Below are 18,074 nucleotides of genomic sequence, written 5' to 3'. Positions count from 1 at the left end.
AGTGTGGCAATTCCTCAAGGATTTAGAAATAAAAATTCCATTTGACCCAGCAATCCCATTACTGGGTATATACCCAAAGGATCATAAATCATTCTATTATCACATGCACACGAATGTTCATTGTGGCACTGTTTACAATAGTAAAGACCTGGAACCAACGCAAATGCCCATTGACGATAGACTGGACAAGGAAAGTGTGGCACATATACACCGTGGAATACTATATAGCCATAAAAAACGATGAGTTCGTGTCCTTTGTAGGGACATGGATGAATCTGGAAACCAACATTCTCAGCAAACTTACACAAGAACAGAAAATGAAACACCGCATGTTCTCACTCATAGGCGGGTGTTGAACAATAAGAATACATGGACACAGGGAGAGTAGCATCACACACTGAGGTCTGTTGCTGGGGGCTGGGGAAGGACAGCGTGGGGTGGGGAGGTTGGGGAGGGATAACATGGCGAGAACTGCCAGATAAAGATGATGAAGGGGATGGAGTCCCTCACAAACCACCTTGCCGTGTATGTACCTATGCAACAAACCTGCATGATCTGCACATGTACCCCAGAACCTGAAGTACAATTTAAAAAAATAAATAAATATCTAAAGGCTAGAGTTTAGAAGCTTTTAGATACTCATATTCAAATCTAACAAATCCCTTTTTATTTTTAATCTTCATGTCATTTTTTTCCCTTTTTTGCCAATGGCATGTTTCATACTAAATTGGAGATTATTCTTGACTTCACTAAATATGTAAAAATCCCGACTTCTCTGTGATTTTGTGAGAATATTTAAAGTAGTGACTGGTTTCTAATCAGTTTTAAAAGTGCAACATACCCAATCCTCATATAAATGGATCCTAATAAATTTGGAAGGCTTTCTTTTTATGTTTCTGGAAAACATTTAATCATATTAACTCTGCATACTTAGTGTGAGATTCTGTTTTTACAGACCTTCTGCTGTGAGAAATTGCAGACAGACAAAATAATTGTTTTTCAGAACAGGGATATGTTTGTTTAGCTTTAACTCTTAAATGAGCTTCACTGCTTCTGGGACGTAGATGGAGCATCATACATGTTTATGGAATTGAATCATTAAAACAATCACTAAAACTGAATTGAACAGCACCTGTCCTCCTTCACTTACCTCCCTGCATCTTACTTTTCTCAAAGTTTCAAAATCAGCAAATGGTTTCCATGGTCAGAATACAGTTGGTAAAACATAAAAGGGGGAGGCATTTCAAACTATTGATGTAAAGGACTTCACCATAGTTATGCCTCTTACCATCCAAGTTCTATGAAATTACTCTGGCAGTTCTGGTACAGTTAAAAATCAGTGAGGCCAAAACATAAAGAACAGAGAAAATTCTCCAGAACAAGAGAGTTCTTTTTATAATAGCATTTAAATGGATTGCCTTTCTTTTTCAAAATGTGCCCATTTTATCACTTTATTTTCTGCAACCATTTCAAGATATGTTCCCAATCTCTGTCAAGAACCTGGATAGAATTTTTAGATAAATTTTACCCTGCAACAATTGGCTATAACTTCCTATGATTGCAATGGCTTTGTTTTTTAATGACTACTACAGGTTGAATATCCCTTATCCGAAATGGTTGGGACCTTCAGTGTTTCAGATTTTGTGTTTTGGGGGTTTTGAAGTACAATCTTTGCATTATACTTACTGGTTGAGCATCCTTATCTGAAAATTTGAAATCTGAAACGCTCCAGTAAGCATTTCCTTGGGTTCATGTCAGTGCTCAAATTCAGATTTCAGATTTTCAGATTAGGGATACACAAATTGTAACATTTAATGACTTAAAAACAACGTTATCCATCATTTGTTGACTGTCTACTGCTGCCAAACAGTATACCTTCATTCATGTTATTAGATGCAATCTTCACGATAGCCCTTTGAGATTTTAGAAACAGTCTTCTAAAAGTGTCCTGGATGACACATATTAAATGGTAAACCTTGATTTTTTTTTAATTCAAATCTGCCTGCCTCCAATATTCATGTTCTTTTATTAAGCCTTGTTTCCCTTCTAAAATGTTTATATATAGAATATATTATATAAAATATAATATATATAATATATATAAACATTTTAGGGAATAAGCCTTGTTTCCCTTCTAAAATGTTTATATATATTATATATCATAATATATATCATATATCATAATATCATATCATGATATATCATAATATATAATATATATCATACTATAATATATATTTATATATATATATATATAGATATATATATATATATATATTTTTTTTTTTGGAGACAGAATCTCACTCTGTCCCCAGGCTGGATTGCAGTGGCGTGATCACAGCTCACTGCAACCTTTGCTTCCCGGATTCAAGTGATTCTCCTGCCTCAGCCTCCCCAGTAGCTGGGACTACAGGCATGTGCCACCACGCCCAGCTAAGTTTGTATTTTTTAGTAGATTCAGGGTTTCACCATGTTGGCCAGGATGGTCTCTATCTCTTGACCTCGTGATCCGCCTCGACCTCCCAAAGTAATGGGATTACAAGCGTGAGCCACCGCACCTGGCCAAAATGTATTTTTTAAATGTGATTATTGCCTTGAAGTTCTAGGGAAGATCCAAGTAACTGTTTCCAGACCTGCCTGAATTGATCTTACTAAGGAACTAACAGCAACTTAATACATTTAAATTGAATTCTCCGTGAAATTCATTAGGAACCTACAGCAATGTGAACAATGGCAGAGCTATTTCTTATCATCAGAGGGATAAAGTGGAAGCTCATATATCTAACTCTTTCTATACTTTTATATGGCTTATATTAGTGGTAAGATAATACAGAGATGTATTTAAGAGAGGTCAGCATTTAACTCCTTAAGCAGCGCTGTTGAATGTTACCTGTTAACAGAATCAAGAGGAAGAAAGAAAATTTAGAAAAGAGTAACGCAAAGTAGTTTAATCTATTTGTGTATTTGAGTATGTCTTGATGAATATCACCGGTCATTTCTATGCTCATTGTTTTATTGCAAAGCAGAATTTTTCTTTGTTTTTCTGAAGGGAAGATTTACCAAATAATTAGTATTATAAAGATTATAGAGGCCGGGCGCGGTGGCTCATGCCTGTAATCCCAGCACTTTGGGAAGCCGAGGCGGGCAGATCACGAGGTCAAGAGATCGAGACCATCCTGGCCAACATGGTGAAACCCCGTCTCTACTAAAAATACAAAAAAATTAGCTGGGCGTGGTGTCGTGCACCTGTAGTCCCAGCTATTGGGGAGGCTGAGGCAGGAGAATTGCTTGAACCCGGGAGGCGGAGGTTGCAGTGAGCCGAGGTCGCGCCACTGCACTCCAGCCTGGTGCCTGGTGATGGAGTGAGACTCTGTCTTAAAAAAAAAAAAAAAAAAAAGAAGACTATAGAAAGAATGAACACATTATGAGAGGGAATATTGAAGGCCCATACAAACTTGATGGGACCACAATTTATTTTTACATGAATTTAAGTTAGATTTATGTCTCATCATATGTATTATGGTAAGCAGTAAAGGCTTTATAAAACACAGATGATAACTTGGATGTTCATCTACCCCATTATTTATCAAGCAATTCCACTGTATTTTAAAGTTACGTAGTTACTACCCTTCTAAGAAAACTAATTTTGTAAAGTTAGTGAAAGCAGTTCTACTAGCAGTGATTTCTGCTATATCTAGCGAATATTTACTAAGCACTAATTGTGTATCAGGAATTGTAATGTTTTACACGCAGCCAATAAGAGATGAGGAGGAAAAGTAGGAAAATATTGGTTATAACCAATGGGTGTTTTTACAACTACAATTAAGACTAAAATAAACGTATATTTTAGATGACAACATAGAATGTAAATGTTTTATATACAAACAGTGTCAAATACTGCATCTCACAAAAATTGGAAAGGGAATGCAGGTGGCAGGTAGAAGTGTTTACATTTTAATTGCTTTATCTTTAATAATAGGTACTATGGAATGTTATTTAAAGCTGGCAGATCAAGTAGTAGAATTATTAAGTACATTTAGCACTACAAAGCTAACATTAAATTGAGTGATGAGGTTGGTGGTGGTAGATCCTGTCTATGTCTCTTGACTTTATCAAAGTATGTGCAAATATACACCAAAAAGAGTGAGTTTTGCTACATGTAAATTATACTTCAGAAAAGTGACTTTTTAAATCAACTAAAGTAGCATTCCCCACTTCCTTTGGGCCAAATGAATTATGACATGATTCAATTCCTAATTCTTCTGAAAAGTACTTTTCTCTAAAACTACGTACTAACTCTGTGCCCACCTCTGTATTTGTTGTTAGTATTATCAATGCAACTGTTTTTAACATACAGAAAAAATTTGGTGTTCAGAGAAGGCCCAAGAGACTGTGAGAAAAAGAAGAAAAAAGGGAAGGAAAATGATAAGGAAATATACAATTTTATTATTACTTAAAAGGTAGGAGTTTAGTAAATACTGTTGAAAAGAGAGAACTAAAGATATTATACTGAGGTTATAATTATAAAAATTGGCTACTAAAACAAAAATACAAAGATCTTTCTAAATATAAAGATTAATACTTTGGAAAAAAATCAAAAGACCATATAGTGAACTATTTTTTAAAAAAATTTATAGATACAGAAAAAACAGAAAATGGTAGTGTCAGGAACAAAAAAAAAAAAAAATCTGTTTCTTATGTCAATCAGTATAAATAGGCTAAACTTAACTATTAAAAGAAAAAGAATTTCAGATTGGCTCTCCAAAGCCCAATTCTGTGCAATTTATAGAGCCACACCTATAGCAAAATAATTGAGAGAAGTTAAAATTTAAAGAATAAAGACTTTCAGATAAATTCAAACAAAATGCAAACAGTTGTCATGATGTTGATACCAGGCAAGGGGGAATCAGGGCCAAAATATTATATAATCAGTATTAACAGGAGTAGGACTAAAGAGCAAAATCATGGGCCCTCCTTCATAGATAGCCAGGTGTGGTGGTGTGCGCCTGTAGTCCCAGCTACTTGGGAGGCCGAGGTGGAAGAATCACTTGAGCCCAGGTGTTTACGAATATAGTGAGCTATGTTTGTACTACTGTACTCCAGCCTAGATGACAGAGACCCTGTCTACAAAAAACAAAAGGATAAAATTAAGTTTAATTGGAAAAATAAACAAGAATCACAAGGAAGACTCTAAAATAGAAGGGTCCATGATGAGGGGTAGCAGAAGGAATAGTGCTGCCAAATATTAAAACACATAATAAAGCCTTAATAATTAAAACAATATATTATTGGTTCTTGAATGGAAAGATGAGTTGAAAGAGAATGATATAGACCTAACTATACATGGCATCTCATATAATTGAGGAAATTATTTACTATGGCAAATAGTATTGAGAAAATTGTGTAAAAAACAGTTTAATCCACACAATAAATTGTACACTGTGAATTTCAAATGATCAAAGATTAAATAGAAGAAAAGTCAAATGGTAAAAATATTAGAATGAACATAGGTTTATAAACTTGGGGGAAGGGAGCCTTTCTAAATAAGAACTTAAATTCAGAAACCCTAAATGAGACATTGATATGTCTAATTGCATCTGTTTAAATTTCTAAATGGCAGAATATGCTATAACCAAAGCCACAAGACTACCTACTGAAAAAAAATTTTCAATTTTTATCACCCACAAAAAGTTCATCTCTCCCACATATAAGTAGATTCTATAAATAAATAGACCACAAACCCAATAGAAAATTGGACAAATAATTGGTGGCTCACAAAAAAAGGAAATACAGATGACTCTTAAACATGTGCTTAGTCTCTGTCATATTAAGAAAAATTTCCTAAGAAATTTCTGCTTTACTCAAGGTCACACAGAATTTTCCTGTGTTTCCTTCCTGGAGTTTCAGTTTTTACATTTATGTCTATGATTTATTTCAAATTAATTTTTGTGTATAGTGTGAGGTAGGGGTTGATATTAATATTTTCTAGCACCCTTAATTGAAATGCTATTCTTTCCCATGAATTGCTTATCTTGAAAATTAATTGACCATATTCATGTGAGTCTATTTCTGTGTTCTTTTCATTTGAAATTTAAGTCTGCCCTTTCACCAGTACCATACTGTCTAAATTACTGTAACTTTATACTGAGTCTTGGTCGGGTAAGGAAAATCTCCCAGTTTTGTTCTTTTTTAAAATTGCTTTGATAGTTTGGTCATGTGGCATGGGGGAGTTGAAAATAAATTTTAGAATCTGGCTATTTCTACTTAAAAAAGACTGCTAGAAATTGGATTGAATGAATATATCAATTTGGGAATAATCAGCATTTTAATACTGAGTTTTCTAGTTCATGAGCATAATGTATCTTTTCATTTTTAAGTTGTCTTTTATTTTTTATTTTTATTTTTTTAATGGAGTCTGGCTCTGATGCCCAGGCTGGAGTGCAGTGGTGCAATCTTGGCTCACTACAACCTTCGCCTGCTGGGTTCAAGCGATTCTCCTGCCTCAGCCTCCTGAGTAGCTGGAATTACAGGTGTCTGCCACTATGCCCGGCTACTTCTTTGTATTTTTAGTACAGATGAGGTTTCAACATGGTAGCCAGGCTGATCTCGAACCCTTAACCTTGCTTCCTTGCTTTCCCTTTTTAGTGTTTTTGTTTTGTTTTTGCCTTGTCATCTCATTCCTTTGCTCAGAGCAAATAAGTAAGGCTAAATGTTACCATTTTCCTTACTTTGTCCTGAAATTTTATTTATCTCCAATCTTTTAAACACCATTTCTCCTTCCTTTTCTTTCAACAAGTACCTGTTTACCTTAGGAAAGTGGGGTTCCTCTCTGTTTTTCTTCCATTTGAAAAGCATTAAAATGTGGCATCATACATAATGGAAAGATATGGACTTTGCAGTTAGACCTTAAGTTAAATCTCTGCTTTGTCAGCTGATTAGTTATCGGGTTAGTTGAAGAAGACCAGGTATTTGGGCAAGTTACTCTCTGTCCAAGTTACTCTCCGAATTTCAGTTTTTTTAAATTTATAAAAAGATTATAATCCAACTTTATAAAATTATTCAAAAGTCTAAATGAGACGCTTAAAATAGTTGCTCAATAAATGTTAATTCCCAGTCTGAGTTACAGCTGATGAACATGAGATTAGCATTAGGTTTATAGTCCATAAAAGTTATTAAATGAATTTAAACATTGTGGTATTAACACTTACCTTTTATATAGCACTTCACATTTTCTACACTTTTGCGTAGATTTTCTTAATATAATCAGCCACTGGCATTGGTTCATAGTTCCTAGAGGATTCCTTTAGTATTTTTACAACTGTCTACTTCCTCATCTTCAGATCTGCTTTTGTCACGTTTATTAATTTGAGTTTGTTCAGTAATAGAGCAGTAGTATCATTTTCTATTTTTCAGCATATAATTTTTCAAAGCATATTATAGCTATATGTTAGCCTTAGCTAAGTTTTAGTGGGTCTAGTCATTATTTATAAATTAATGATGGGGAAATGAGTTCAATTTCCAAATAAATATTACTTTTTAAAGATACCTTCATTATATAAACTAGAAACTAATTTTTAAAGCTTACTTAAATTTCCATTTGGTGACTTTATGGTAAATTTTCTTTTATGCATATCAAGCATTTTTGCTACCATTGTTATTTCACTAAAATCTCCATATTGCTCATATATATAGTGAAAAAAGTGGTTTATTTTGACTTATTTACTATCTCCTTTGTTTTAAATCTTTTTACTATGTGGTTATTTATATACAAACAGTGATACTAAATTTCTACTGTCTACTAGAAATTGTTTCTTTATGCACCTCTGTCTTATCCTTTAGTGTCCAAAATTTTATGAGGCATTTCTAAGGGATAAAGGATTTCCCATCTTTATCTATTCACCATATGAGCCGTTCTAGTGACAAATGAATTCTGGTCAGTGAATCGAGAAGGACACAGATGTCAAAGCCATGAATTTATAAATGGTCTGTTAAGAGGGTGCTTTTGTCCAATCAGCATTTTGTTAATTTCACCTACAACAAGGAATAATTATTCAATTATAGCTTCTATCTGACAAAAATCAAATGACAAATGTGTCAGAATGTGAAGGTAAAGGGTTAGTCAGGATTCTGGCAGGTGGTCCAAGATTTTAGCCAGCTGTGAGGAGGTGGATATAGAACCAAATTGACCTATAACACTGATTACATATCCTTATGAATATTCATAGATCTTACTACTGGAAGATTAAAAATAATTTCATTTCCAAATTTTAGCAATATAAAAACTGTGCTTTTCTGTATTTTTGTGAAAGACAATTTGAAAAATACACACCCAAAAATAAAATCATGTTCTTCTTTAGTTTGTTTCTCTTCTAATTACTAACAATTTCAAAATTGTTTTATTACTTTTAGTAAGCTATAATTTTTCTTATAAAAAAGTTATCTTTATTTTTTAATGGTGGTACTAATATTACTTAATGTAGAGCCAGAGATCAGTAATTTTTTTCAGTAAAAGGCAATATAGTAAATATTTCCAGTTTTATAGGCCATAGAGCCCCTGTCCCAACTATTCAACTCTGCCACTGTAGTGCAGTGTGATTATAGACAACATGTAAACAAATGAATGTGGTGGTGTTACAGCTAAACTTTATGTATTAATACAAAAACTGGCAGCAGGCTGGATTTGAGTATGGGCTATAGTCTGCTGATCCTGATAGATTGATGGCATTTTAAAACTTCAGTAAGATTTTAAAAGATATTCTAAAATAGCAGAACTGTATGAACTATGTTAAGTATCTTGAATGTCTGTGCACTGCAGAACTCCAGAGGATATTTGGTTCCCATGAGCTATATAGTGTGAATAGCACTCCCTGATGTAGGACCATACGGTGGCCCTGATAATAACCCCACCCCCTTCCATTTCTCCTCGTTTATATCAAGGATATCTATGTCTAGCCTGCTGCTTGCTTTGTAGATAAAGTTTTATTGGAACACAGCCATGCCCATTTATTTACATATTGGCTGTGGCTGCTTTCACATCAACAATAGCAGAAAGCAGTAGTTTCAACAAAAATCATTTTTGTCCACAAAACCTAGATAACGTCACAAAAAAATGTTTGCTGACCCCTGACTATACCTTTATTATGTTCCTCTTTAACGATGAAATAACAGGGCATAATGTGGGAAAGCTTCTATAATTTTCAGTCCAACAAAGGATATATGAGGGACTTAGCCACATACCTAAAGTTCCTTCTGAATTCTTATTTTTTTAATTCAGTGTTTCTCATGTTAAGGATCTGGTTCAGGACACTAAATATACTTCCTTATAGCTGATCCTCTTACTGAGTTAACATTTTCAATAACAAATCAGTTACTTTGAAGAATTTGTATCAATCGAGAATTTAAACACAATCCAGAGGCTTTACCTGTTTGTGGAAGAAGGGGAGAGTTTGCATGGCAATGGACTCTGACAGGTGCAGCTAGCATACCTCCCTCAACACCTATCAGGGAAGACTTGAGAAACTTGTTATCAGTGACTTAGTACTAGGTAGTTTTTTCTGAGTATCTCACAAGTTAGGTTTGGAAGCAATTGCTTTGATGCCAGTAGATCTTATCATAGGCTTTATTTGGAGAATAATTTAGTGCTGCTATCATTGAATAGTAAAATTGGTAAGGCTGTGTATAAAAACGTTTGATGGGAGGAGAGGGTAATTTTTCTGCTGTTTACATCTGACAGCTGGTCAATAATCTGGGGGATTTTTTGCTGTATTTCTTTGGTACATTTATACTTGTTTCAGTTTGCTGATATGGGAACATGTGATTTAAATATATATATATATGGTGTTTTTTTTGTTGTTTTTTTTTTTTCTTTTTTTTTGAGACGGAGTTTCGCTCTTGTTACCCAGGCTGGAGTGCAATGGCGCGATCTCGGCTCACCGCAACCTCTGCTTCCTGGATTCAGGCAATTCTCCTGCCTCAGCTTCCTGAGTAGCTGGGATTACAGGCATGCGCCACTGTGCCCAGCTAATTTTTTGTATTTTTAGTAGAAACGGGGTTTCACCATGTTGACCAGGATGGTCTCAATCTCTTGACCTCGTGATCTACCCTCCTCGGCCTCCCAAAGTGCTGGGATTACAGGCGTGAGCCACCGCGCCCGGCCGTGATTTATATTTTTAATTCATGACTACTCTAAAAGTTGATATTAGAGATACTGGAAAGACAAAGTTAATTTTGTTATTGTAAAAGAAAAAAAGGATCAGCATTATTTATAAAGTTTTGTGTTGTGAAGTTCTTTACTTGTTATTAGTGGAGAGTTCCTCCCTCAGTCACTCTTTCCCTAACTCATGTAACACTTACCTTCTTGGTTTTAACTTTTGTGGCTCCAGTTTCTCGGTCAAGTCCCTTGAATTCTATTATTCATTATCTATTCTCCCTAGGTCTCATGAACTCCCATTACTTATCTTTCATTTATATGCTTATGGTCTCCAAATTTATGTCTTGAACTTAGATAATCTCTTTTGAATTTCAGACCTTTATATTCAACTACATTTCAGACATTTTTATCTGTTTGTCTCTTAAGCACTAACTGCTCCTTTTCCTACTCATATTTATGTCCTATTACAATGGTTAGTACCACAATCTGTGCTGTTACTAAAGCTAGATACTGTCATCCTTGACCTTTTCCCCCCACAGCCAGTCAGTCTCAAAGTCCTCTGAGTTCTACTTCATAAATATCACTTGAAAAACTCATCCTTTCCATTCCCACAGCAGTGTCCTAGTTCAGATCACCTGGTTTATTTTAACCATCTCTTAGTTTGTCTCTGTTTTCATCTTAGACCCTCCATTATTCTCCACATTGCATTCCAGGTGGTTTGTCTAAAATCAAAATCTAGTCATGTTGCTGCCCTATGTAAAATTTTTTACCGGATTATCATTATTCATAGAATAAAGTCCAGTTTAGTAATTTGGTTTACTCGGCATATAGTCTTTGGTCCCTACTTACCTTTCTAGCTTTGTGGCTGTTTCTCTCTAATTAGATTGTATATGGTCCATCCCATCTATTGTGACCCTTTATGCACACTGCTGCTCACTTTGCCTAGAATAGGCTTTCCCTCCCCACTCTCAACTTACTGGGCTTCAGTTCTTATCTTACATATTATCCCTTCTCCCCTTCTCCAGCCAAGTATCAATTAGCTGTTGTTATATGTGAATTTTCGGTACTGCAAAAGAAGTAGCACTTGAATATAAATTTAATTTTCTCAGCAAGACAACTTTACTTTCTGCAGAAGGGGTGCTCCCATTAGCCATCTTGCCATCTGAGGACACTGAACAAAGGAGGCAGGACCATTTATATCTAACACATCTGCCCTGCTGCTATGTTCTGATTCCATTGGCTGGAACTGGACTTTACACTCTAGGCTGTACCCAATTGGCTAACAACTTAAAACTTTCCTAAAGAGGTAAAGGCAGAGGAGAACAAAGGAAAAGAGGAAGTAACTTGAGGAATGCTTAGAGAAGCAGTAGCATTTCCATATAAGGAAGGGGAATAAGCTCTGACCTAACACTTGCCTGGGCTTGTCCAGGCATGTCAGTGCAAATATCTAGGCTAAAGTGTACCAACTAAGAACATTGGATACACTTATTTCTTCATTATGAGTAACAGCTCCTTTAAGATTATTAGCAAAAGCTTTAAAATAAATTAACCTTTGAATAAACTATTATTTATTTGTATTGAACTAAGAGGAAAGCTTTGAAGAGGAACCTTTTATTTATTCTTATTTCCTACAGCTGTTTTTGCTGTGAGCTCCCACAGTACCTTGTATGCTCCTGTTCTTAGTATTTATTACCTCACAAATAATTGTGCATTTCTTTGTCAAAATTTTCTAAATATAAGTTTATTGAGGGTAGTGGTATATGTCCATACTCTGTAAATTAGACTGGCACATATGTCTGGCACATACTTGATGCTTATATTTTTCTATTAAATGAGAGGAATATGAACTAGTCTTCTGTATAACTATAAAACCCCATTACATGATTTTCTTACATGCTACATATCTTTTTAAATGATTTGCCCCTTTCTGCATGTTTTTAGAGGAAAATAGGAAAAAGTAAAGATCTAGTACCTTTTAAGTTAGCATACTTCAAGTTTTAATATCAATAAATATGTTCATTTCAGGATTGTTTAATTCCATGATCACATTTTAATTCAGACCCTATCATTGGAATCCCTATTTTAATCTTAGCATCATGATAATAGGTATCTTTTTTTAAAAGAGGCTACAAGATGAAACCTGGTTGTTTTTCCTAATCTATACCTTCTTTAATCTCCCACTGCTAGTAATCCTTACTGATGGATTTGGTAGTAGCCTTTTAAAAATTATATTCCATAATAAACAGAGCTAATGCTTAATTGTCAGACATTTTATTTGTTAGTCTATCCTGACATTTGCACTGTCGGACATTTTATTTGTTACAGTCTACCCTGACATTTGCACTATCAGCCTTGTAGCAGTGAGTGATGTGAATAAACATGCTGAGAGAATTGCTTTTTGGGATGATGTCTATGGCTTCAAGATGTCCTGCATGAAGAAAGCTGTTATTCCAGAAGCTGTTGTGGAAGTTTTAGATCCGAAGACTCTAATTTCAGAACCTTGTGGTATTAAGGTAGGTGCTTTACCAACTTTATTTTTTATAATGGTATTGCTATTTTTCTTAGTTCAGCATTTGAAACATATTTGAAAATAATATATTGATTTTATATGTGGGCTTTTGAAACAGTACTCTTCCCTTTAAAATCAGTATAAAACAAATCGAGGTCATATTTACCAGTTGACTATATCATCTCTTTGGAATCACTTCTTTCTATATTAAAACTCCTTACACTCAGTTTTGCAATCCTTCAAATCTAACTCTGAACTGGTTGAATAATTTATATTTACTTTGGCTTAATCAAGGTAAAAAGTCCTTCTGTATTATCATTTCTGCTTCATCACCCCCTCCTAGCCTGATTTACAGCCAGATTTTTCATTCATGTCATATATTCCATACAATTTAACTTCTCTCATTCAGATTTCTACCAGCATTTTCAGATTAAGTAATTACATATAGTGAATTTGCCCATGAAACTAAAGCCTTACTATGTTCAGATTTCTCGGTTACTTCCTTTTGTATTGTCATCTTATTTGTTGCTGTGTTAATCTCTGGTTTTATTGTGAATTTTTTTATGTTGAATTTACATGGGTTCACTAGTTACTTTGCAGCAAAAAATAATACTGCTTTTCTTAACTCCATAATTTGTCTGTTTCAACTAGATAATCAGATAAATATACAGTAATATGTTCAGTGTTAGGTTCAGGATATTCTGTCTGTTTTTTTTTTTTTTTTTTTTTGAGACCCAGCCTCACTGTGTCACCCAGGCTGGAGTGCAGTGGCGCGATCTCGGCTCACGGCAATTTCCGCCTCCCAGGTTCAAGCGATTTCCCTGCCTCAGCCTTCCAAGTAGCTGGGACTACAGGCACGCACCACCACGCCTGGCTAATTTTTTGTATTTTAGTAGAGATTGGGTTTCATCATTTTGGCCAGGATGGTCTCAATCTCCTGACCTTGTGATCCGCCTGCCTCGGCCTCCCAAAGTGCTGTCTTCTCTTTTTAATCATGCTATTACTTTCATATAGCATCAATATTTCTTCTCTGTACAAAGTAGATATTTAGTACATATTTAATTTGCTTAAATGGATAAAGCATTAAAAGTTAGTATAGAGTAATAAACATGAAGTTTCTTAAGAGTAGGCTGATTAAAATTACATTCAGCTTTTAAGAAAAAAAACACAGTCTGTTTGATGGTTATAAGAGTGTTCAGTCAGTACTCTGGTACACCAATAGTAAAGGGTTTATTTGGACTCTTTGGCTCAGGATAGGAGTGTACAATTATAACCAATTAAGCCTTAAGGTTAAGCAGAAAGAGGAGAGTTGGTGGAGGTTGCTGATTTCTCTCTCTGTAGTAATCTCTGCTAAATGCAAAAGCTACTATGAACAAATAGTTGAAATAGAAAAATTTAGAACTGAAAACAAGGTGTTGAAAAATGTATGTACCCCTTTTATTAAATATATATTTAAGTAAATAGTTTGTTCTGTGTTCTCCAGTCATCCTACAAACACATTGTACTTTTAAATTTTTTTCTGAAATTGTTTTCAATAGTGCCTCAGGTGTGTGGTTACATTAACTGCATTCACTGGGTTATGATCTACTCCTGGCTGGTCAGCTGATGACGGTCTTTACAGCACACTTCTGGTTACACTGCTGTAGTTGAAAGGTTATTCCATTTCTTCTCCAAAGTATAATGGAGAAGAATTTGGAAAAGGGCAGAATGGGAAAATAAAGATACTTGGCTGTTTTTTCCCTGGGTTGAATCACCATAGTTAGTTTTGCTGTTTTATTTAAATTGAGTGGTTTCTCCTCATATCTAACAAAAGCTATCTTCAAATACAATTATAGACATGAATTTTAAAACAACTTTCTTTTCATTAGCATGTATTTTCAAGTTGGCAGTTTCTATAAATATACTGTTATCACACATGATTTATAGCAATTATGGCGAGTATACCATACACAGTAGGCAACATGATGTTAGGTTAAACACAGGAAAACTTTTTTTTTTTAAGTATTTATTTTATTTTAGTGTGTCAGGAAAACACATTAGAGCTATGATTTACTATTATTTACTACAGAGTATTTACTATAATACTATTGCTATTAGAGTATTATTTACTATAATACTATTGCTTACAAGGAGTCTTAATTATAAAAAAAGAATTTGACTTAAAGAAAAATTAACAAAATGGGAGTACTAGTACTCATTAAACTTATAATTATAATTCCAAAAACTAGTGTGTGAATAGTTAAAGTTTTCAGAACATTGGTATCCAATAATCATTTGTGAATAAAAGAAGTAATGTTTATCTGGGTTGTTGGGGGTGTTTTTTTTTTTTTTTTTTTTGACTATTTTTACTAAGCTCTTTCTTCCACTCCTTTTTCATGGGTAGTATATAGATTGTCATACAACGTCTATCTCAGATTTGGAGTTTTCATCAGATTTTACCCTGAAAATTACAAAGACATCCATGTGCACGGTAAGCTATTTCGTTCTGCTTTCACAAATTTCACTAGCAGTGCAGTTGATTGGCAGGCTAATGAGTTTAATTACCAGGCTTGTGACAAATGAAAACGACTATTGCCTCTGACAGTCTACCATGACCTTTATTAGGCCATTGAACAGATCTGGTTAATAGGTCAGTAAAACCTCAAAAAAGTTTAATTCAGTAGAAAAAGTATTAGGAAACCCTGTTTACATAATGATTTTATAGAGTCTTTATTATTTTCTATCACATAGTCAGGAACACTCAACTTTATCTTCAGAGACCAAAGTTCATACCCTATTCCTCCCTTTAACTCTTAACATTTAATTTAGATGGAAGATATGTTTATTTGGTAGAATATTTTATATTTATATATGAAAAATTACTAACCTGCTGTTGAGTTAACTTTCTTTCAAAAATCAACTTGGTCTAATAGAAAAAAATGCTTTGGAAAAGTTAGGCAGATCTGGGTTCATATGTGGTTTTACCACTCTCATTTCGTTGTTCAAGTTACCTAAGTAATCTGTGCTTCAGACTATTCTGTTGCTTTAAGAATAATGGGGATAATTCTATTTCAGTGACTCATTACATGGATTAATGAGATATATGTGAAGCACCTACAATATACCCAGAAATGTTAGCTTACTAAAATATAAAAGTTTTTTCCTCTCTGAAATAATTTATAAATGTTCATTATTTTTAAGATAAGATTTATCGCTGTCAGGATACTCACATTTTTAATAAAATGTGCTCCTTTACTTAAAGTATGAGTTTATATAGGCGGTATTAACATGAATATTTATATTATGTTAAAAATAACCATGGTTTTTAAAACTATGTCCTCAGAAGTTAACATTTTTATGGAAAATTGTATTGTCAGAATCTGTAAAATAGATTATAAGTCATGTTGACATTGAGTCTTCTGCCTAATTCTTTTAAATATTTGGTTCAGATTGATATACACAAGACTTCATGTCTTCTTTACAATAGTTTCAGTTCATTTTGATTCAGTGATTATTTTATATCCAAATAAGTTTAACAATGTACTTTGATGTTTTGAGGGATTCTTCTTTTAGTTGAAGTTGGTTTTATAATTTTTTAAAGTTTAAATATCTAGATTCCAGATTTGTGACTTTGGGGCACTCATCATAATCATTTGTTTAATTAACAAAAAGCAAAATTTGATTCTTTTTATTTTCCATGCATTTTCTAATTCTGCTTTTCAGTAATTGACATGATTTTTGTCAATTGAAATTAGAGGCTAAAGACTTTAACTCCTAGACTTTCTCTTTGTTTTGATAATACATGAGAGTTAAAAGAAGACCATCTTGATTAATGAAAATTCATCAATCATCTGTAAAAGAATTCCTAGATATAAATTGTCATATCACCAATATTAAATATATATTTCAAATATATTTTCAGTGACCATCACATGAATCAAAATAGAGCAGATGTAAAACTCTAGTGAAGATGTCAAAAATTGTTTTTAGTTGTACATATTTGTGAACTCTATATAGATAGAAGAGTTTATTGACTTTCATTGAAGTGTTCCTTTTTTCTGGTTTATTGGTCAGGGTTCTTAGCTCTGAACAACATAATTTAGATCAGCTTGTTTAAACTGAGAGATTTATTAGAGAGAATACTGTAGTTTCCAGATACATTGGGAGAGCCAAAGGAACAGACTGTATTTTGAACTTCTAGAAACTTGTAGAACCATACTTTTGAACTGGCCTGCTACAGGGCCACCTGTTTTAAATAGCCTACCACTGTAGGTTCTATTTACCCTAATTATCCTGGCCCACTCAGTGTTAGCCACCACTGACAACCCCAGAGGAACAAAACCCTTTACTACCATCCTGGTTCCTGGCCCTCTGTCCTCCCAACCCATGTAGGCCATTTTTTCCTTTCAAATCTTCATTCAGCATATCTGCTTGGTGAATCTAGGTCTTGTGGGGCTCTAGCTGTCAGTAGGTTTTGGAGAGCAGTTTTAACTACAGCTTTATACTACAGATCTGGAGTTTCATAACATATATGGAATTCTTTTCTATTTCCTGGTATTTGGGATAGAGTACAAGAAGTTTTGTATTAAAAGAAACTGTACCCTTTAGTCATCTTAGTTTTATTCCGTATACTTAAAAGAGTAAAAGGAAACAAAACAAGAAATAAACTGGTAAAGTCTCTTTAATTCAGAGATTGGAATTGAACTTTTAATATTGAAGAATGTAAGTGTCAAATAGTTACTTGCTTCATTTTTTCCTGTACAAAGAATTCCATAAGAAAAATGAATTATAAGTAAACTCTTACATTATGTTTATAAAGTACATTTTATTTAGATTTGCATTTTTATTCTCAACTTACCTGAATGGTGTTTATGAAAAAAGTTTGGAAATTAGGTGAGCCTGAGGTTTGTGAAGAAGGTGGCAGGAGGTTGGAGTGGAGTTATAGGTGTCTGGTCACTGCTGAATAACCTAGTTCTGTAACTTACCTCACAAAGAATATATGAAGAATATATTGTTATAAACCCTTTTATTGGATGCATGCCAGGTACTGAAGATAAAATATGTTAGTAGTTAGCATTGAATGTTAACTCTTCTGACATTATCCTTTCAAATTTAGTTAATATTATCAGAGGAAGATAACCTATATCAACAGTCATTGAACACTTGAATGCCAGATAATGTGCTAATCACTTTAAAAGCATTATTTAGTTCTCATAACCATTTAAGGTGGGTACTGATATTATTCCCATTTTACCGGTGAAGGAAAAAAATTACTTTGTTTTACTTGTGAAATAAAATCTCCTTACTCTTTCCTGACCCAAAAAAAACCTTCTTCATGGGATTATACAAACTATTAAAAGAACGTAGAGAAACCTATAAATAAGATGTCACAGGGGTAGAAGAAAGCAGGCTTCATGTTGCATTTGAAACAGATTT

The 18,074-nt window shown here is 33.9% G+C and overlaps 1 protein-coding gene across 4 annotated transcripts in view; it reads left to right on the top strand.

Moving 5' to 3' along the window:
- Positions 1–18,074, top strand: part of PRMT3 (protein arginine methyltransferase 3) — a 137,298-nt gene that overhangs the window by 63,437 nt on the left and 55,787 nt on the right. For 3 of the 4 annotated variants that reach the window (XR_010338349.1, XR_010338348.1, XM_012456488.2), the window contains exons 12-13: positions 12,476–12,663; positions 15,043–15,129. Coding sequence is in view for 2 of the 4 variants with exons in the window: in XM_012456488.2 (XP_012311911.1) it covers positions 12,476–12,663; positions 15,043–15,129 (275 nt within the window). In the remaining 2 variants the exon portion in view is untranslated. The remainder of the gene's footprint in view (positions 1–12,475; positions 12,664–15,042; positions 15,130–18,074) is intronic. The other variant, XM_012456490.2, reaches the window with a different exon arrangement.

This window comes from Aotus nancymaae, unplaced genomic scaffold, assembly GCF_030222135.1.
Source record: "Aotus nancymaae isolate 86718 unplaced genomic scaffold, 86718_ANA_hifiasm-v0.15.2.pri h1tg000059l, whole genome shotgun sequence".
Taxonomy (NCBI): Eukaryota; Metazoa; Chordata; class Mammalia; order Primates; family Aotidae; genus Aotus; species Aotus nancymaae.
The sequence above is the reverse complement of the archived record's forward strand: the minus strand, read 5'-3'. Positions and strand labels throughout refer to the sequence as shown.